Source organism: Nannospalax galili, unplaced genomic scaffold, assembly GCF_000622305.1.
Source record: "Nannospalax galili isolate Female #2095 unplaced genomic scaffold, S.galili_v1.0 scaffold577, whole genome shotgun sequence".
Lineage (NCBI taxonomy): Eukaryota > Metazoa > Chordata > Mammalia > Rodentia > Spalacidae > Nannospalax > Nannospalax galili.
In genome coordinates this window covers 1,205,801-1,227,353 of record NW_008340387.1, presented here as the reverse complement: position 1 = coordinate 1,227,353, position 21,553 = coordinate 1,205,801, and the positions used below count along the sequence as shown (strand labels likewise).

General features: G+C 38.5%; 1 protein-coding gene across 5 annotated transcripts in view; it reads right to left on the bottom strand.

The window, feature by feature from the left end:
• Scmh1 (Scm polycomb group protein homolog 1) overlaps window positions 1-21,553 on the bottom strand; it is a 165,810-nt gene that overhangs the window by 108,253 nt on the left and 36,004 nt on the right. For all 5 annotated transcript variants that reach the window (XM_008835423.3, XM_029564641.1, XM_029564639.1 and 2 more), the window contains 3 exons: window positions 16,059-16,201; window positions 14,964-15,034; window positions 2,665-2,899 (listed from right to left, as the gene is read on the bottom strand). In XM_008835423.3, coding sequence (XP_008833645.1) covers window positions 2,665-2,899; window positions 14,964-15,034; window positions 16,059-16,134 — 382 coding nt within the window. In that variant the 5' untranslated portion in view covers window positions 16,135-16,201. The remainder of the gene's footprint in view (window positions 1-2,664; window positions 2,900-14,963; window positions 15,035-16,058; window positions 16,202-21,553) is intronic.

Sequence of the window (21,553 nt, the reverse complement as noted above, 5' to 3'; positions counted from 1 at the left end):
ATAAAGTAACCACTTAGCTTTCCTGGTAGTACTTCCCCAGATGGCACTTTTAGGTCAGGGCACCCTATAGGCGCTATCTTTTCAGGTACTCTATTTTCAAAATGAATATGCATTTTTATGCACCAGCTCACTCCCTTTCCCTCTCCCTGTGACAGAGTCTCACTATGGATCTCAGGCTGGCCTGAAGCTCTCTATATAGCCAAGATGCATCTTGAGCTTGCAGTGATCTTCCTGCCTCAGTCTCCTGAGTGCTGGGTATCATAGGTATGAGTCTGTTTGCCTTTTCTTTTTCATCATGCCAGTCCTCTTCAACAGTTCACCACTTTGTCTATAGCTGCAACATTTGCAACTTTAGCTGGGTCCATGTTCCTTCCCTTGTCAGCACATTTTCACATTTTTCTGCTTCATTCCACCTTTTGCTCTGACTATAAACCCAACTGAAGGCTAGTCAGCAATAACAATGCTATATCCTGGATGCTGTATTTTTCTTGAAATTTCTTCTACCAGATACATTCATCCACTACTTTTGAATTCAGTCTCGCTCAAATGTCAAAGAAATGGGCAGAATGTGTCCAGGTTCTTTGTAAGAATGTAGCATGGATGGCTTCCAGTTCAGCTCCCAGTAGAGTCCTTCATGCCCTCTGAATCTCATGAGTACAGCCTTTACTCTGCATTTTTATTAACATTCTGGTCTTCCCACATTGCCGGCAAAATCACCTATTGAGCTTGGCTTACAGTATTCTAGAATTTCTTGAGCCTACAGCTCCAAACTCCTCCTGAACAGCCTGAAGTATCTGCTCTCTTACCCATTAAGAAAATCTATTGGTCCCTGATCTAGGCCATGAGCAATAATGACTGCTACACCATAAAACAAGGAACAACCCAACAGGAGAAAATGTCATCATCTGTGAAATATACGTAAGAAAAAATTGAACCTGAATTTGGTAAAATCTCTACGTTTAGCTAGATTTCTAGGAAAGGGATGGAGAAAAATGTTAATTGATACTTTTTGGATGCAATCAGCAAAATATAATTGTGGGAAAATTTAAAAACAAATGATTTGGGGTTTTCAACAAGTAAGTTTCAAGAGAAGAACTGAGAGAGAAGGAGATCCCATAGACTGAGAAACTTAGAGTATATACCAACCAAATGTAATCTGTGGGTCCTTTACTCAAATAAATTCAAGGAGAGAGAACAGAGGTAGGGGAGAGATAAAGAGGGAGAAAAGAAGAAAGGGTGAAGGAAGGAGAGAGGGAAAGAAAAAAAGATGAAGACGAGGAAGAGGGAAGAAGACAGGAGGGAGACAAGAGGGGAGGGAAGAGGGAGGTGAGAGGGGAGGCAGGGAAAGGAGGGGAAAGGAGAGAGGAGGGGAAGAGGGGAGAGAGGAGGGGGAGAGGGGAGATGAAAGGAGAGGAAAAGAGGAGAGAGGAAGACAAGAAAGAAGTGAGTGTGGAGAGACAACTGGGAAAATTTAAGAATATATAAAATATTTATTGATATCAAGGAATTATAAATTTATTTACATGTGAAAATCATAGTAGATTGTTTAAAATATCTTTGCCTATGAGAGAGACATACTATTTCATGACAAAATGGTACCATGTTAAGACACTATGCAAAAACAATACAAGTACAGATAAAATGAGACTGTCTCTATGTTGATAATCATCAACAATTGGGGATACAGGGACATTTACTGTGTTGTTTACTTTTGTATATATTTTGAAATTTTATAGTAAAAATAATTTTTTTACATGGAAGAAAATGTTAGAACTACTACCTAAGGAACTCTTTCAAACAACACATACCCCCTAAAGCTCAACTAATATCACTCAGCTTCCTGAAGGGCATATGGCCCTAAGCCCTGCTCTCTTTCTCTTTCTCTCTCTTTTCTCCCCCGTCTTTCTCACTCTGAGACTCACTGTAATTGTGATGGTAGTGACTGAGGAGCTGGCCTGATTTCTCAGATACTGATGCCCCCCTCCCAAAAAATAGGGTGAATCTGATCTGAAAGAGAAAAATATAGTCATTAATTTAATGGAAAGAATAGATTTAATAATGGATTTAGAAAAGAGAAAACTTCAAGAACCAAGTAAGAATTAGGGGAGAGGAAATAAAGGACTTTGTAAAAAGCATCCTTTCTTCCAGGAGAATTTTCTCTCTCGTCCTTATTAGGTTTGGTAAAAGCTTTATGTGTGTGTGTGTTTGTGTGTGTGTGTGTGTGTGTGTGTGTGTGTGTTTAGCTTTATGGCTTTTGGAAAGGCTACTTTCCACTTTCTCTTTCAGGATAAATAAGTACCAGTAAAAGAGGAAAGTGTATGGTTTCTTGTTAGGAAAAGGAATGGTGTGAGAAAAAGACTGGACATCCTAAGCTAATGGAAAGAGAGAAATGTGAAAATTTTTGCAACTAATTTGATTTTGGATGGGCCATTTAAGGAGGACTGTATGAAAAATAAAGGATAGGGGCCAGGCATAGTGGCACATGCCTTTAATCTCATCACCCGGGAGGTAGAGGCAGGTAGATCTGTGAGTTCCAGGCCAGCCTGGGCTATAATGTAAGACCCTAAAAAAGAAAGACAAAAGATAAAGAAAGGATAGGCATGTGACCCAAGGCTTTCCCATAACAGGATGTGTAATTTTCAGAACCTGGGTCTAGTTACTCACCCAGAGGGGGCTGCAGCATACCCCCACTCTTCTCACAGTTCCCAATAGGCTGGATTTCAGAGGAGTCAACCAGTCTCCAGAAGTCATTCTTGTTGTCACTGCCGTCAAGACGCAGACGGAGTCGGGCGCCTGTCAGTCCAACTACTGTGGCAATGCAGGTAGATGTGGTATTCCTGGGGTCCTGTGCTTCCAATTTCATGCTGATCTTGAATTCATTGCTTGGAGGTATGTAGGACTGAGGAGAACAAGCCATGGGGGGTTAGGCAGACAGAGAATAAACTACATTTCAATAGGCATGTTAAGAAATAGAACTTTAAATTATATGCTTTGGGCTAAAATTAGTTACAGTTGGGTCAAGAACAATCAAGTCTGGCTTACTTCCTAACATTTAGGAAAGGCCTCATAGAAATGAAGCATTAGAAAGACGAAGAAAAAAAGTTGACTTCTTCTGAAGCACCAAATATTGAGTCATCCCAGTGAAAGAAAGGGTAAGAGAAGTCTAGCTGCTCAAGTGCTTTCTGTGATATCCATCACATAGATTATTAGTTGATTTTTGTTCTTATTCTTATATTAACTTATAAATCAACTAGCAAAATTTATATATAATAAATTGTACAATCTGTAAATTCTGACATATGACATCATATGAGATGTGACTTATGACATCACCTCTACCTATGGAAGCATCACAGCAATCTTGGTAATGAACATGACTTTCACCTTTGAGTCCTCACATGCTCATTTGTGATTTCCTTCCCTGGCTTCTCCCAGAACCTCATGCCTAGGCAATCACTGGTCTACTTTCCACCACTCTGGATTGCTTTCTTTGCTTCCTAAGTCTTGGAATCAGGGAGGAATGCTTTTCTTTGTTTAGCTTTTAGAATCAGTGTAACTATTCTGATAGTCATCAATATTGTTGAATGTATCAATATAAGTGGAGTATACCTAATCTGAAATTCTAAAATACAAAATGCTCCAAATATGAAGCTTTAAGAATATTAACATGCTGGTATGAATAGAAAATTCCATATTTGGCCTTATATGATGTGTTGAAGTCAAAATATAGATAATTAAAAATAGTGTATAAAATTACCTTCAAAGCATGCATATAAAGTATATAAGAAACAATAATAAATTTCATGCTTGGGTCATATTCATAAGATACTTTATTAAATATGAAAATATTACAAAATTTGAAAAAATCTGAAATCTAAGACACTTCTGATTCCAAAAGTTTAAGTGACACTGGATCTGGTATTAGTTTCCTTATATTGCTGAGTAGTAAACTATCTGGTTTAGTTCTAGTTTGGGGCTATTATAAACATTTGGCTATAAATATTTACAAACAAATCTTTGTATGGAAATATACAAAATGTCCTGATGTCTATGGGTGATTAAGTCCAGAGTGCTACTCAAATACTAAAATCTATAGATACCCAAATTTTTTATACAAAATGGTGTAGTATTTGCACATATCCTATGTGCATCCTTCCATATACTTTTAGTTTCAGTTTTCTTGAGTCTGTTTCACTATGTAGTTCAGGCTGTCCTGGGAACTCACAATCCTCCTGTGTGCTGAGATTATAGAATATGCTGCCATGCTAGGCACTTAACATCTCTACATTGCCTATAATGAATACAATATAAAAGCTATGTAAATATTTGTTTTAGGTAATAATGACAAGAAAAATACCTTCTGTACAGGTCAGTATGGAATCATTTAAACCTAAATGGGTTTTGTTGTTGTTTATTTGTTTTTTGAGATAGTATCTCACACTGAAGCCAAGTCTGACCTGAAGTTTAATGTTGCTCAGGCCTCAAACTCACAGTGCTCTTACTGTCTCAGCCTCCCAAGTGCTGGGATTACAGATGTGCATCACCACACTTGGCTTTTCCCAAATAGTTCTGATTTGCTGTTCATTAAATTCACAGATACAGAACCCACAGATGGAGGGCCACTTTGTATTCTCTTGCATAAATACTTCAGAGTAGAATGGTTGAATGATACTGTACGTTTATGTTTAACTCATACATCAAAAAGTTAATTTCTTTAAAGTACATAATTCAACATTTTTAGTGTATTCAGTTATGCAAACACCATACTTATCTAATCTAACATTTTCATCATCCTCCAAACAAGAACTTCATAGTCATTAAGAGCCCCTTCCCACTTCCCTCTCACACAGTTCTCAGATATTTTGTTTCTATTCATTTGACTATTTTGCACATTTTCTACAGATGTAAATACATGTGTCCAATATGTGAATGGTTTTTTTCACTTAACTTAATGATTTCAAGATTCACCTATGCCATAGTATATATCAGTGCAGAATATTACATTATCTGGATACACTTTATTTTGCTTATTTATTAGTTGATGGAAATTTGGATTATTTACTCTTTGAGTATTATATGTGGCTAATGTTAGACAATTAATTGCAACTCTCCCTTGGGAAGCCCATACCCACACTTGGGTATGTCTTTCTTTCTGAGTGCCTCTCTCTTAACCTTCATGCTTAAAGTCGATAACAAAATATCCTTAATTAGATACCCAACTGCTTCATATTGGTTAATCTGAAGTTCTTTTCTTCATTAAATCCATGAATCCCAGTTTGTCCTGAGTTGAAGTCCTTATAGGGTTAGTAGAATTCCTTAGGCTGGTGAGGGTAACAGTATGGAGCTGTGCCTGTCCCCTCACAACTGAAAGAACCGTATCATCTGTAAAGAGGGATAATTTGACTTCGTTCAAATCATCTTTTATTTCTTTCTCTTGCCTAACTGCTCTGGCTAAAATTCCTAGTATTAGGCTAAGAGTTGTGACATCACAATTTCAAGATTTTTTATCTTGGAGAAAATGTGTTCAGTTTTTCCCCACTCAGTATTATGCTGGCTGTGAGTCTGTCATATATAGCATAAATTATGTTAAGGTATGATCCTTCTATATCTAATATGTTCAGGGCTTTCATCAGGAAGGACAGTGAATTTTATCACATGCTTTATTTGCATCTACTGAGATGATCACATGATTTTTATATTTCATCTCATTTATGCAGTATGTTTATTGAGTTGTACATATTTTGCACCATTATTACACCCCTGGAATGAAACCAACTTGATCATGGTTTTTGACATTCTGTTGTATTTAATTTATAAATATTTTGTTGAGGATATTTGCATCTATGTTCATCAGGGTTTTTGGTCTATAGTTTTCTTCTGTTGTAGTGTTTAACAGGTATTTCTGGCAAAACAGAATTAGTTTAGAAGGGTCCCTTCCACTTCAATATTTTTTATTTTAATTTTAAAAATCAGCATATCATATGTTAGATAGATGGCCTTATGGCATTTTTAAACAAAGTGTGTTTTTGTAGTTCCCCTTTTCTTCATCTCTCCCACTCCCCTGGTGCCTGTTCCCTTCCTGCAGTCTCCCCCCCCCATTCTTTTTTTCTTTCATGGTTTGAGAAGCATTAGTATTATCTTCTTTAGAAGTTTGATAATCTGGGATATGGTTCAGCTGGCAGAGTGCTTGCCTTTAATGCACAAAGCCCTAGGTTCAGTGCCCAGGACTGCATAAATTGGGTGTGATGGTGCACACCTATAGGTCTTGGCACTTGGGTTGAGGCAGGGAGATTGGAAGTTGAAGACCATCCTCTGCTATATAGCAAGCTTGAGACCAGCCTGGGATCCATAACACATACCCTTCTACCCCCAAAAAAGAAAATGAAAAAGTTTGATTAAATTCAGCAACAGTGAGAGTTTTTAAATACTAATTCAGTCTTTCAATCTTATTATTTATTATTGATCTGCTCTTTTTGGGGGGAAGGTGTGAATTTGTGTGGTAAAGGCACACATGTGTATGCACACATAGTCATGCTGAGGCCAGAAGAGGATGTCGGGTGTCTGGCTCTACCACTCTCCACCTTATTTTCTTGAGGCAGGGCCTCTCACTGAACTAGCAAGCCTCAGAGATCTTCCTGTCTCCACATCCCGTAGTGCTGGGCTTAGGGGCACACATGACCATGTACAGCTTTTTAAGTGAGTGTTGGGGATTCAAACTCAGGTCTTCATACTTGCTCAGCAAGTGCTCATATCTGCTAAACTATTTCTCTAGCTCCCTCTTGTGTTTTTTTTTTTTTTTAAATATCCTCTTAGTTTAACTTTGGTAGGTTATATATGTCCAGAAATTATATATGTCTATTTCACCTAGATTTTCCAGTTTATTAGCATAGTGGCATCTCTTACCTGTTGTTTGGTGCTTTTGCTTTGTTCTGTGCTTCTGACAATCTGATTATAGTATGTTGTAGTATGGACCTTTTCTGGTTATGTCCATTTGGGATTCTACACATGGATGTCCATGTGGTTCCCAAGATAAAAGAAGATTTCTGTTGTTATGCCATTGAATAGGTTTTCTTTGCCCATATCTTTCAATTAATTTTTATGTGTATTACTGTTTGGTCTGTATGTAAATGTACCTGTGTCATGCAATGCCCATGGAGGACAGAAGAGGGCATTGGATCCCCTGGAACTGGAGTTACTGACAGGTGTTAGCCACCATGTGGGTGCTTGGAACTGAACCTACCTGAGTCTTCTGTAAGAGCATCTAGTTCTCTTAACTGCGGAGCCATCTCTCCAGCTCCTATGCCCATTACTTTGATTTCTTCCAATTTAGGTATGCTGATAATCAGCATATTTGATCTTTTCATGGCGTCCTAAAGCTCTTGTATGCTTTCATAATCCTTTTTTTTTAAAATTTCTGTCTGAATGAAATATTTCAAAAGACCCATTTCCAAGCTCCAATATTCTTCCTTTTGCTTGTGGTTCTAGTCTATGGCTGAGGCTTCAAACTCAAATTTTTTTTTCTTTTGGTATTTTTGAGACAGGGTCTCTCTGTAGCCCTAGCTTGCCTGGAACTCTATGTAGACCAGGTTGGCCTTGATCTCACAGAGCTCTGCCTGCTTCTGACTCCAGAGTGCTGGGATTAAAGGCGTGCATCGCCATTCCTGGACAAACTCAATTTTTAATCTGATTTACAGAGCTCTTCATTTCTAATATTTCTGACTTGTTCTCTTTCAAAATCCCTATCTCTTTCTTGAATTTCACCCTCATACTCAGCATTATCTTCTAAATTTCATTTAACTGTTTACCTGACTTTCTGAGATCTCACTGAGCTTTTTTAAAAAAGTATTTTATTATTTTTGTTTTATGTATATGCATGTATTGCCTGCATGTATGTAAGTGCACCCGTGTTGTGCAATGCCCTCAGACAGAAGAAACTGTCGGATCCCCTGGAACTGGAGTTACGGACAGTTGTTAGCTGCCATGTGGGTGCTAGGATTCAAACCCGGGTCTTCTGCAAGAACAGTCAAGTGTTCTTAACTGCTGAGCCATCTCTCCAGCCCCTCACTGAGCTTTTAAAAAATATTTCTTTTGAATCCTCTATCAGGTACTTCATCCACTTGGATATTTTTGGAAGCTCTTACTTATGAAAGAGTTATGAACGTCAGATGTCAGATTACCTTGTTCTTCATATTTCTTATGTTCCTATGTTTAAGCTTTCAAGTCTGGTGCAAAGGGTATTCTTACCACTTTTATGGAATGGCCTTCTGAGTAGGTAACTTTCTCCTAAAGATGTATCTTGGGATTTTTATAAAAATACCTTATTTTTTCTCTTGTGTATGAGTGTATTGCCTGTATGTGTGTAAGTGCACGCATGTTGTGCAATGTCCATAGAGGTCAGAAGAAGGCTTTGGATTCCCTTGGAACTGGAGTTATGAACCACTGTTAGCCACCATGTGGGTGCTGGGAATTGAACTCAGGCCCTCTGCAAGAGCCATCTCTACAGCCCTGTATCTTGGGATGTTGACTTGATATGCAATGCTAAGTTTATTTCTAGCCAGGCAGCACAGTATAATCTACCTTTAGCTTATTTGACTGTGATCAGTGAGTTTGGGTATAGTATGTATTATATCAGAATCAGAGAGACCTACTGTCTCTGTGAGTCATGCAAGATTGGAGATATTCTAGCAGTTCAAGCAAGTGTGGTGTAAAAATCAGTATGTTGGGTAGGCTCTGCATGCTTACTCCTGTAACAGGATTGGTGACCCTTAATGGGTAATTTGTGTTTACTTAGGTACTGATAATAATGGCTCTATTACTTGAAAGAATCTCTAGAATTTGTTCCAGTGGTGAGGAGCCTGAAGTGCTTGTTCTCTGATTGGGCACTGTCATACATCTAGGTGCTCCATGGACAGGTTAAGACAGGAATCACAGTATTCCCTTTGTGACACTTGCAGCCCAACTTATCAGAAGAGTATGATAGTGCACAGGTGACCAATGCAGGAGACCTGTATTGGTACTGAAGTAGGAAAAACTGTGATGTTCTCTGCTGCTACTATGAAAGTGGCTGCCCTAGACTCTGCACAGTTGTGTATATCTAGTGATGGATAGAGGTCTCTCCCAATTTTTTTTAGATATAGTGCCCAGTAAGGAGATGGTGAGGCTGGGTCATGGCTGAAGCCCTGGAAAAATACCTCTCAGCTATGGCACTAACAGAAAGGAGAGTAGAATGTGATAGCTGGTGCTGGCAATTTTTTTCCTGGACTTTGTTAGGCTGTGTATCTCAGAAGCAGGGCTATAGCAGGGGCCATGAAGACATTCAAATGTCCCCCAGCATGCCTCTGTGTGAGGGGAGTAGTGGAAACTTGAGTTGTTTCTCTGCCTTTCAGTAACCATCTTCAGTGTGTGGTGCTGGGAAAGGGGTGACAGGAACCACGTGGACATGTACTTCAGTCCTGGCATCCATGTGAAACATGTAACAGGCCATGCCTCCAGTTTCAGAGGCAGTCTCAAATCCCTGGTGTTCTGAAAATGGTAGTCTCCATTCTTCTCCCTCTTGTAACATCTGATGCCCAACCATGCAGTACTCTCAGAGGGCTTGGGTCACAATAACTCCATGCAGCCATGTCTGACCCAGTGTAGTGGAATGTCTACAGATCCCAGAATTAGGATATGAAGGGGTTTCTGACTTCTACAGCAGTCCAAATTCAGACAATAGATTTCCTCTCAAGATGCCTCCTGGAAATAGTACCTCTATGGTTCACTGGGAATTGACATGAATTCCTTTTCTTTTTAAAAAATATTTTATTTTTTTGCCAGGCATTGTGGCATGTGCCTTTAATCCCAGCACTCAGGAAGCAGAGGCAGGTAGATCTCTGTGAGTTCAAGGTCAGCTGGGGCCACAGGGAGAACCTGTCTCAAAAAAGACCACATTTTTTTTAATTGTTATTTTTATGTGTATGAATGTACTGCCTGCATGTATATAAATGCACCTGTATCGTGCAATGCCTGCAGAAGTCAGAAGAGGGCATTGGAACTGGAGTTACGGACACTTGTTAGCTGCCACATGAGTACTGGGAACTGACCCTCGGTCCTCTGCAAGAGCAGCCAGTGCTCTTAACTGCTGAGCCATCTTTCCAGCCCCATGAATCTCTTTTCTAAAGCTAGGCTACTGCACAGCTTTAAGGCCTTTTACTTATTTAAGAACTGTGAAATTTTCCAATATACCTAGGTATCTAAGCTAGTAAGTTGTAGACTCTATTCCACCTTTACACCTGTTATGTTTAGGTACAGGTGATGGGATCTGATTATTGCTCTGCTGCTGTCCCAAGTCTCTGGACTTTGCAAGGTTTGTGCTTCTCTACTGCTGAATACGCAATTCTATACCTGTTGCTTTGGTTCTTCATCATGGAAGAGCCTTGTGTGCTGGGTGTTCCTCTTTAGTCATTTGGCCTGTCCTCTCTGTTCTCTCTTTTAAAGGCTGCTTTAGCTATTCTGGGTTTTTCATATTTCCATATGAATTTAGGATAAATTTTGTTAATTTCTACAAAAAATTCTGGTTATTTTTGAGGTGGATTGTGCTCAGTCTATTTATCATTTTGGTGAGTAGTATTGCCAAGTATGTGATTTACAAATATTTTTCCCTAGTATGTAGTTTCTTGAGGATCAGAAGTTTATAATCTTCACAAATTTCTTTTATAATTTTTTGGTATATGTGGTATATGAGTGAGTACATATTCATATTTGTGCATATGTGTGGGTGTGTGCATGTGGAGGTCAGAGGTTGATGTCAGGATATCTTCCTCTATCACTCTCCACCTTATTTTTTGAGACAGAGTCTTTCACTGAACCCAGAGCCTGGGGCTACAGGCTTGGGCTGTCATGCTTAGCTTTTAAGCGGGTGTTGGGGATCAGAACTCTCATTCTCATGCTGTGCAACAATCATTTTATTGACTAAGTCACCTTCCTAGCCTCCTCCTTTTATTATTTTTAGTTTTGTTATGGATCATATTTTTGGCCAGATGTTTTCTAGTTTTCTTTACATAAGTTTTGCACATTTGTTAGTTTACCTCCTCCATTTGGCTGCTACTGCAAATGGGAGTTTCCCTTTTATCATATATTCTATTAGATTATTTTAAACCATTAACTAAAATGCTGATTTTAATATTGAGGCAAAAGTTTTCAGTGATACATTCAATTCTCAATATTTCCCCCCTCAGTAGTATGATGTTTTTCTGCCAAACTGCTTTCAAAGCAGGTGAGACATTTCGTATTTTTACTAGCGGTGTATGAAAGCTCCATTTGCTCTACATCCTTACCACTATTTGATATATTTGATATGACTAGTCTCTCTCTCTTGCTCTCTCTCTCTTTCTCCCTCCCTCCCTCCCCCCTCAAAGCCCAGCCACTTAAAGTTAGAGTGCTATCTCATTAACTACTTTTAATTTGTATTTCCTAAAGAAACTACTTTGTTGAACATCTCTATTCATGTGTTTACATGCCCTCCATATGCTCAATAGAAGTAGTAAGAACAAGGGGCTGGAGAGATGGCTCAGCTGTTAAGAGCACTGGCTGCTCTTGCAAAGGACCTGAGTTTGATTCCCAGCACCCACATGGTGGTTAACAACCATCCATAACTCCAGTTCCAGCAGATCCAATGCCCTCTTCTGACCTCCATGGGCATTTGCACTTATACACATAAAATTAAAAAAAAAAAAGAAGTGGAAAGAACAGACATCTTTTGTCATGCTCCTGATTTCAAAGGGGAAATATTCTCTTTACCATTAAATTTGGTGCTATCTGTATTCATAAATGCCCACTAAGATTTAGGAAATCCCTTTATATTTCTAGCTTACTGAAGAGTTTTTGAAAAGGAGTTTATTACATTTACTTCTTTATTTGTGTATGTATATTCATTATGTGTGGTATGTTCATGCATGGACATCAGAGGACAACTTGAGACAGTTGGTTCTCTTCTCTACCATGTGGGTTCTGGGGATCAAACTGAGGTCATCAGTCTTGGCAGCAAGTGACTTTACCCACTGAGTTTCTCATGTAAGGCAAACACTCTCACTCAGCTATATCTTAGCCCATATTTAATTCTTAATCATTCTAGGTAAAGATTTATCAATTTTATTAATATTTGCAAAGAGTCAAGTTTTGATTTCAATGATCTCCATTATTTTTCTGTTCATTGATTTATGTTCTAATTTTTATTGTTTCCTGTGCTCTGCTTACTCATAAGTTAACTCTCTCTGTTTAAAATCTAAATTTCCTGAAGTGGAAGATGAGGTCATTCACTAAAATTCTTCTTCCTCTTCCTAAGTGTTCAGTGCCATAACTCCCCCCATCAGAGCTGCTTTAGCAGCACCCTACAAACTCTGAACTGTTTAGGCTTCATTTCCATTCAGTTGAAAATACTTCCTGATGCTCCTTTTAGCATCTCAGAACTGTTGAGCATGTTTCCAAATATTTGGAGATTCACTAGGAAACTTTTCACTATTGGTTTTTGAGTGTGTGTGTATATGTATGTGTGGGTACATATGTAGGTGCAGGTATATATACACGAGTATGTACATGTGGAAGTCAGAGGCTAATTTCGGGGGTCTTTCATCAGGAGCTATCCATCTTGTGTTTTTGAGACAGTGACTTTAACTGGCCTGAAGCTTGCCTAGTAGGCTAGGTTGACTGGCCAGTAAGTTTAGGGATCTGCTTGTCTCTACCTCCTCAGTGCTGAAATTATAAACACACACTACCATCCCCAGCTTTTAGATATAAGGATCCAATTCAGTTCCTCATGCTTGTCCAGCAAGCACTTTGCCTTTTTCTTTTTTCGCTCAAATTAGTTCATTTTATTTTTTTGCGTGTGAGTGTATTGCCTACATGTATGTAAGTGCACCTGTGTTATACAATGCCTGCAGAGGTCAGAAAAGGGTGTTGTATCTCCCAGAACTAGAGTTACAGATGGTTGTTGGCCATCATGTGGGTGCTGGGAACCAAACCTGGGTCCTCTGAAAGAGCAGGAAGTGCTCTTAACCACTGATCCATCTCTCTAGTCCCTAACTTTGTTCTTGATTATATTATTTTTGACAAGAAATACAGTGTCAATCTTATCTTAGTTATCTTATATGTAATGTGTGTTTTCTCTAGCAGTAGCTTTGTATAGTTTAACCATGATATGCCTTGGTGTAGTTTTCTTATTTCTTATTCTGCATTGAGTTTCTTGAATCTGTAGGTCTATAGCTTTCCTAGTTATTTGTAAATCATAGCCAGTATTACTTCATATACTGTTCTCTCCATTCCTCTTCCATGGGAACTCCAATTACATGTCTATTTGGCAACCTTAAGCTATCTCATGGTTTATTGGTCCTCTGTTCATTTTTTATCTGAGTTCTTTTTCTCTGTCATTCATTTTGATTAGCTTATATTGCTATGTTGAGTTTACTAATAGTTTATTCAGCCATTAATATTAGCCAGCATACTTTAAAAAGATTTATATTGTTTTATGTGTATAGGTATTTTGTCTACATATATGTGTGCCATGTGCATGCAGTACCCACAGAGACCAGGAGAGGGCATCCCAATCTCCTGGACTGGCATTATAGACCGCTGTTAGCTGCCATGTAGGTGCTGGGAACCAAACCCAGGTTGTTTGCAAGAGCAGTCAGTGCTTTTAACTGCTGAGCCATCTCTCCAGCTGCTTAACCAGTGTATTTTTAATTTCATACAAGACAGTTGAGAGTTTTTGCATCCTTTATTTCTCTGTTTAAGTTCAGAGATATCAAACAACTAAAATAATAGTTTAATATGTTAATCTGATCTTCTATGATCAGTGTAGGTTCTAAATAAATCTTATCCAATCCTCTTTGCTACTGACTGCATTTTCTTGCCTCTTCACATGCCCAGTAATTCTTGACTGGATGCTAGGCACTCTGAATTTACATTTTCTTGTGCTTTGTTTCCAGATGCAGTTACCTGGGAACCATTTGATTCTTCTGAGTATTACTTTTATGAGTTGTTGTGTGGAAAGTGCCCAGTCTATGACTAATTATTTCTTATTATAAAAAAAATCCTGAGTATTCTTCCAGTGCCCAATTAATTGCGAGATTTTCCAGGAACTATACTTCGTTCTGTGTGAATAACATGCTCTCCTCTTTCTAATACTTCCAGATGGGTTTTCCATTGGCCTTAGGTAGCTCCTTCAAAACTCAATAGTTCTACTTTCTCAAATACTTGCAGATGATCCTCTGCAGGTATTTTGGGTTTTTCTATGTTAAAGTCTATTTTCTCTCACACTTTGACCATAAGTTTTAGCTACTTTGGTGTCCCTGAACTCTCAGTATCATTTTCTTGAATCAGGGAGTCTGCTGGCTCAACCTAGGTTCCCATTCCCTGGGTCATGACCTGGAAAGTGTCTTCTGACAGTAATTTGGCAAATCACACAGGGCTCAGTTCATTTCTTTCTCATTTCTCATATTACTGTTTAGTTGCCTGATATTTGGTGATTTGAAAACTACTGTTTAGTATATTTTGAGTTGAAATGTTTCCAGTGAAAATATGAATTTAGTCTGTATTTCAAATAAACAGAAATAATGTCCCCCAGTAGGACTAGGTTCAGTGTCCCTAAGGAAAGATAAGACTGTGGCAGAAGTGTTGAAAGCAGGGAAAAGAAGACTCCTTCATATTCAAGAACTATCTAACTTTATAATTTTCTTTCTTAACTGTTTGAATTAAGAGCTATAACAACACAGAATACCCTCTGAGGCAAAGAAGAAGGTTGTTACTTGGAATGAAGTTGTGAGAGTACCTGCTGCTAAAACTCTGTGACCAAATTCTACTTGATTTTCTCCCATACAAGTTTATTTTGGACCCTCAGGTGAGAAGTCAAAGGGCTCCTAACTTTTTCTTGTGTTCAAGCACCAGAACAAATAGTCTCCCACCTACTAACCATGTTGAGAATTAATTACCTGCTTGAAGCAATGGACAGGCGCTGGGACTGAACATGTTTCTTTTAGGTATTTGTCCCAGGTAAAATGACCTGCAAAGGAAATAGAAATCTCTAATCACGGTCAACTTCCTAAAAAATGCTTTAGGATGTACTCTACACTAAACATTAAGCCATTTGCAGATTAGTTTTAAATATAAGAAAACTTTTTTTCTCTACTTGAATTTAATTAAAGGAGTTCTAGGGAGAAGATCCAGGTGCCCTGGGTAGATCTCTTGGATTTACTAATGTTTTAAAAATTATGATCTCAACATGACCTAAGGTGTTCTTCATGCTAGTTCAAAACTCACTCAAAATGCCAGAGTAGGGTATACTAATATCTCAAAGAAGTACATGGAAAACAGAAGAGACTGACAGTACTGGAGAATTGTTCTCTTTGAACAACCAGACTCTTGGAGCAGTCCTGCATTGCTGTGCGGTAACACCATTTAGCACCTGATATGGTTGGATCCCACCACCTCAGCTTAGGAAGTATAAAGGAAAAACTATCTGGAAACATGGATGAAAAAATTAGAGGGGCAGGGAAGCCATATGAATGAAATATATTTGAGTCTTCACTTTTTTTTTTCAGACAAGGTCTCTCTGTAGCCCCAGCTGGCCTGGAACTCACTCTGTAGATCAGGCTGGCCTCAGCCTTGCAGAGATCACAGTTTTGTGCTTCTGCCTACTGAGTGCTGGGATTAAAGGCATGCACCACCATGCCTGATACTAAGTCCTCACTTTTTAAATTGCCATCCCAACCATAGATTTATTGCCCTGGGTTCAAAATGATGAATATCTGATAAGTAGCCCCAAATAAACTTTGGGAAACAATTCTAATGACAATAAGGAAGAGCAAATTGGGTTGTCTATAGAATCTTTGAGCCTCTTGATATGGCATTAGAGTATCTCAAAGTGCAAAGAACAATGTGCTAGGGGAACAGCAGTGACCCTACTCTGGGCCCAGGAAAACATGCGAAGACATAGGCTGTCATGTACAGAATTATTGAACCATAAAATATTACCAAGTACTTTATTTCAAAGTTAAAGCAATTTACAATTTCCCCCTAATACCCACCTAGAGGTGACCCCATGATGGAGCAGGGAAGGTCCCAGAGACTCTCACAAGCTAAAACACTGTAGCAAACCAGCATTTCTTGAAGTTTCCTCTGTAGTGGAGCAGCACAGGGCCCCTTTGGGCCATGCAAAAAACACTAGATGCTGGGGAAAAAAATGAATCACTGAATAATGAAATCTAAATCACTCCAAAGATGATGCCAAGACTTTACACTCTACTGACTTTATAGCTTCTGTTTTAGAATTGGTCCCTTTCCCACCATCCTTAACTAAACAAATAGGTTTGGCCAGAAATCACATTAGTTCTGAAATATTCCACAAACTAGTCCCTGGTTAATCATCATAACCAGGCAGTTAGTCCACAGGGTAAATGATATGGATATTTCCTGGAGTGAAGATTTTTAAAGAGGTTATCAAAATTTAATAAATAATGTGCTTGAGAAAGTCTTAAATCAAGGATTGAATACATTTTTATCATTATTTGCTGTTAGAACAAGAAAATATTATAAATCATTGTTACATCTTTACAAATGAAAGATTAAGTCAAATTGTAAGTCTTGGATTTCATTGGATTGACACTCTTAACCTCTAGCATCTAGAAAAAGTCCAATTGAACTCTTCTGTGTGATATAAATGAATTCTATATCTGTGCTATCCAGTAAGATAACCCCTAGCCTCATAGAACAGCTGAAAATTTTTAATGTCATCAGTGTAAGGAACTATATTTAAATTTTTATTTAATTTTAAATAATTTAAATAGCTCTATGTGGCTGAGAGCTACATAGAGTTACTGTGTCAGGCAGCATAGGTCTAGAGGCTTGGTCAGTTCTGTATAATTGCTTGTGTTAGCTTGAGTTTTGATCAAAAGCACTCAGGAGACTTTGGTTTTAAGAATTATGGTAGCATTAAGTACAGTTCCCTATTACACATATCAACCACGGTAATAAGTTCTTGTGCTATAAGGTAAAGGGGCCATAAACCTCAGATATTACACCATGTAGGAAACTTCCTATTACTAACTGAATAAAAAGGAACTTCGCTAAAACGAGTCCATTCACTGTGACTGCTGACTGATTTGAACCATCCCTAGATTAGTATTTTTCTTCTATTTGATTTCCTAGGTTATCTAATGCTTAGTCTCTTATTACTAGGTAAATTTCAAATTAAGACAATTTTTATTAACCCAATGAGAACATCTGAATACCTCCTATCATGCTTATCATAAAGTCAGATATTACATATGACTTTCAAATCTGCAAGCATTAAAATCATCGCCAAAAAATGACAGCAAGCAACATATGGATCAGGAGATAATAAAGAACAAGATAACAAAACTATCAGGCTTCGTAAGTTAGATAGTCTATGTCACAACTATGAATCTCTGCCACTGCAGTAGTGTGACAGCAGCTACAGAAAACGTGCAAATGAAAGGGAATGCTTCTTTTCTATGAGAACCACTGGTAAAAACGCATAACATACTAAGTTTACTCCCCAAACATGAGTCTCACAACTCTTGGTCTAAAGCGCTGAATCCTAGGTGTTCTCATTTCTTCAAATTTCAAGATACTTCAGAAGTTCTTGCTTAGGAGACTTCAAGTACTCAGATAATTCTAGTTAAGTCTAGAGTCTACCCATATATTTTAAAGAGGTGACATTGGATGTAAAAGAAATGCTGCTGAAGTCTTATTTCCATAGCTAACTATCTTGAGAAAACTTAGTCTTCTCATCTGAAAGTAGAGATAGTTGCATATTGCTTAAAATTGTATATGATTCTTTATTTGATAAATACTTAATATCCTTCCAAGTGTCAAGAACTATGGTAAATGTTAGGGAACCAAGAGAGAATTTGTAAATCATAGAGCTTTCAGTGCAGTGATAGGCAAAGGTACTAAATAAGTAGCAACACAAATAATGTTGCAACTAAGATAAATTTAAGATAATAAGATAATACAGATTACCATGAAAATGCAGTTAGGAATATTTAAAGATTTTATTTTGTGTGTGTGTATGTGTGTATGTTGAATATGAGTACATGTGCACAGATACTTGAAGAGGTCATCAGAGTCCCTGGAGCTCTAGTTACAGGCAGCTGTAAGGTGCCCAACATGGGTCTTGGGAACCAAACTCAGGTCCTCTTAACCTCTGAGCCATCTCTCCATGCCCATCATATGGAAATTTAGTCCATACTCTACTTCGTTCTACTTAAATATAGAAAATACCTAAGAATAATGATCATGTCTTTAGATTAAAAATCCTACTCCAAGATTACAATCTAAATATTGTTTCATTGTGCATATATACCAAAGCTTATAGAATCTAACAACTACTGATGATCATTTAAGTGTGGTCTAATTTTTAATTCATATCTTTTTGTATACATCTTTGAGTACTTTTAAGATGTTCTCTGTGATGGTTAATCTTGATTGTTAACTTGGTTACATTGAGAGATACTTAGGAGATTATTAAAGCCTTCTCCTGGGTGTGTCTGAATGGGTATTTCCAGAGATGACTACAGCATGAGGGCTCTGATCTATTCAATGATTTAATCTATTGATAGGTTCAAATTTTTAACAGATTATTGGAAGGAGATGAGACTGTGAAAGACGGGGTCAAGTTGAAAGAAGTGGGTCACATAGTGTGTGCCTTTGATGGGCATCTCTTGGCTCTAGTTGCTTCCTGTTATTCATCTTTGTCCCCGTTTACAACAGGATAATCAGTTTTCCTTTACTATGTTCTTAGTTCATGACACTTCCACATTGCTATGAACCTAAACCTTGCAATGGAGCCAGCTGATCATGGACCAAAACCTCTGAAACAATGAACCAAAACAAATCTTTCTGCCTTTAAACTGTTTTCTCTCAGATATCTGTTTTACCTTTCTTTTTATGCTTTTATCAGCCCATATTACTTACACATAAGAGTTTCGTTATGATATTTCAACATGCGCCATTAATCTCTGACCCCAATACTCTCGCTTGTCTTCCTCCCACTCTTTCAGGTATAAGTTACAGAGATTAACAAGTCTGACTACGTCTGACTAACTGAGCATGTTGGCACACACCTTTATTCCCAGTCCTTCTGAGGCAGAGGCAGGCGGATCTCTGTGAGATCAAGGCCAGCCTGGTCTCCACAACAAGTTCCAGGCCAGCTGGGGCTACAAGGAGACCCTGTCTTAAAAAAAAGTCTGACTAGTGGGATTAATAGATAATTTGTGGATATCTTAGATTTTGACATAATGTATTTTCCTGGGATATCTTCAAGGTAGATTATATCAATTTCTATTATTATCAAAAGTACATGCTTGTTCTACAGAAAAAGTCAATAAAAATATATTGCCCCCAAAAATCTAGAGAGCTAAAAAAGTACATAAGTGAAGAAGGTGGTATGATTAAAAAACATTGCATACATGTCTAAAATTCTCAATGATAAAGATTTTTTAAAAGTGCATGAGTATGTATTTCTTTTAGCAATCATTAAATTTTGATAAATCATTTTCTTTGTGAGGCAGGGTCTTACTTAAGGGTCCAGTCTTACCTGGAACTTGTTACTTAGCCTAGAGTGACCTCAAACTAGCAATCCCGTCTTAGCTAATATGGTCTTGCTATTGATTGCTAATAAAGCTGAAGATCTTTGGGGGTTTATCAACTAGTTGCATTTCTTTGCCATTTTTCTGCTAACAATCTTTCATTTTCTTATAGATTCTAAGAGGACTCTGCAAATTAAGAATATTAGCCCTTGGGGCAGGAGAGATTGCTCACTGGTTAAGAACACAGACTGTTCTTGCAGAAGACTTGGGTTTGATCCCAGCACCCACATGCCAGCTAACAACTGTCCATAACTTCAGTCCCAGGGGATCCAAAAGCCTCTTCTGTCCTCTGCGGGCATTGCACGACACGGGTGCACTTACCTACTTGCAGGCAATATACGCATACACATAAAAATAATAAATAAAAAAGAAAAAAAAGAGTCTCTGCTTCTCTGGGTCTGCACAACCGGCAGGCCTCCTCCAACCCGCAGGCCTCTCTCCCAGGTAAGTCGATCGCGCCCATCTGCTCCTTGACTCTCCCAGCTTCATTCACCTTCCCATCTCTCCCGCCCGTCTCTCCTCCTAGCCTGGATCCTGTCCCATTCCTTGTCTTGGCACCCCAGACACCTGGGGAACCACCACTGTTTCCTGATCCTTTGCATCGAGACCCAGGAGCACTCTGGGCCTGGCCCCACCCTCACCTCCCTGGACCTGCATAAACCCCCAGCCTCTATCCTGTAGGCCAAGGCTGACCTTTCCTCTTCCTGATACTTTGTATCCAGACCAACTCAGCTCCTCAGTGCAGTCCCCAGGGGCACTTGGGGCTGCCTCCTGCCTCCATCTTCCTTTGCATCTCTGGGTGGCATGGCCACCAGCTGCCCAAGGCCAGCATCTTTCCTGGGCATGGCTCCCAGGCCAGTCCAACCCCCAAATTCCTGAAGCCAAAATCTTTCCTGGAGGGATCCAGATCTTAGGAGAAAGCCTGAGAGCATCTGATCCTCATCTGAACTCCTCTATAGGAACTCCTGAAGACAAAAGCAATCTGGCCACTCCAATATAAAAATCAAAAGAGAGAACTGGAAGCTTAGAGGAACCAGCTTTTCGTGCCCAAAAAGCAAAGCAAAAAGACACATAAAGTTTACAAAAAGAAACAGACCTAATTTGAAGGCTTGAGTCTCACACAAGAATCAGAAACTACAAAAGAAATTCACATGTCATAATCACAGAGAAAAAATAATAACATGAAAAACCAAAATAACATATCCCCACCAAATACCAATACTCCTCTAGAGGAGTACAATGAGAACCCCCTAGAGATAATGCAGGACATGGAACTCAAAAGAACAATTATAAACATGATAAAAGAATTCAGTGAATTTAAAGAACACAAAAAGAAATCAAAGAACCGAAGGAAGAGAGGGATAAACTTCTAAATCAACCCAGAAAAGAGTTAGAAATATTGAAGGATACGCAGGCTGAAATGAAGAAGGAAGTGAACCACTCAGTAAGTCAATTAGAAATGATAGGAGAAAAGCCTCGCCAATAGGATGAATGAAATGGAAAACAGAGTATCAAGACTGGAAGATAAAGTGGATGAACTAGACCACTCAAGCAAAGATTATGAAAAATTTAAGAAATCACAAGAATGGAATATGCAGGAATTGTGTGACAACATAAAAGGACCAAACGAATGAATCATAGGCATACAGGAAGGAGAAGAATCCCAAAATAACGGCATGGACCAGATCTTCAACAGAATTGTGGAAGAATTAAAGCAAGACATGCCCATACAAATACAAGAAGCATATAGACCACCAAACAGACAGAACCAGAAAAGAAACTCTCCATGGCACATCACAGTAAAAACACTAAATGTACAGAACAAAGAGACAATACTGAAAGTTGCTAAAGAAAAACGAGTCACATATAAAAGGAAACCCATCAGGATTATAGCTGACTTTTCAATGCAA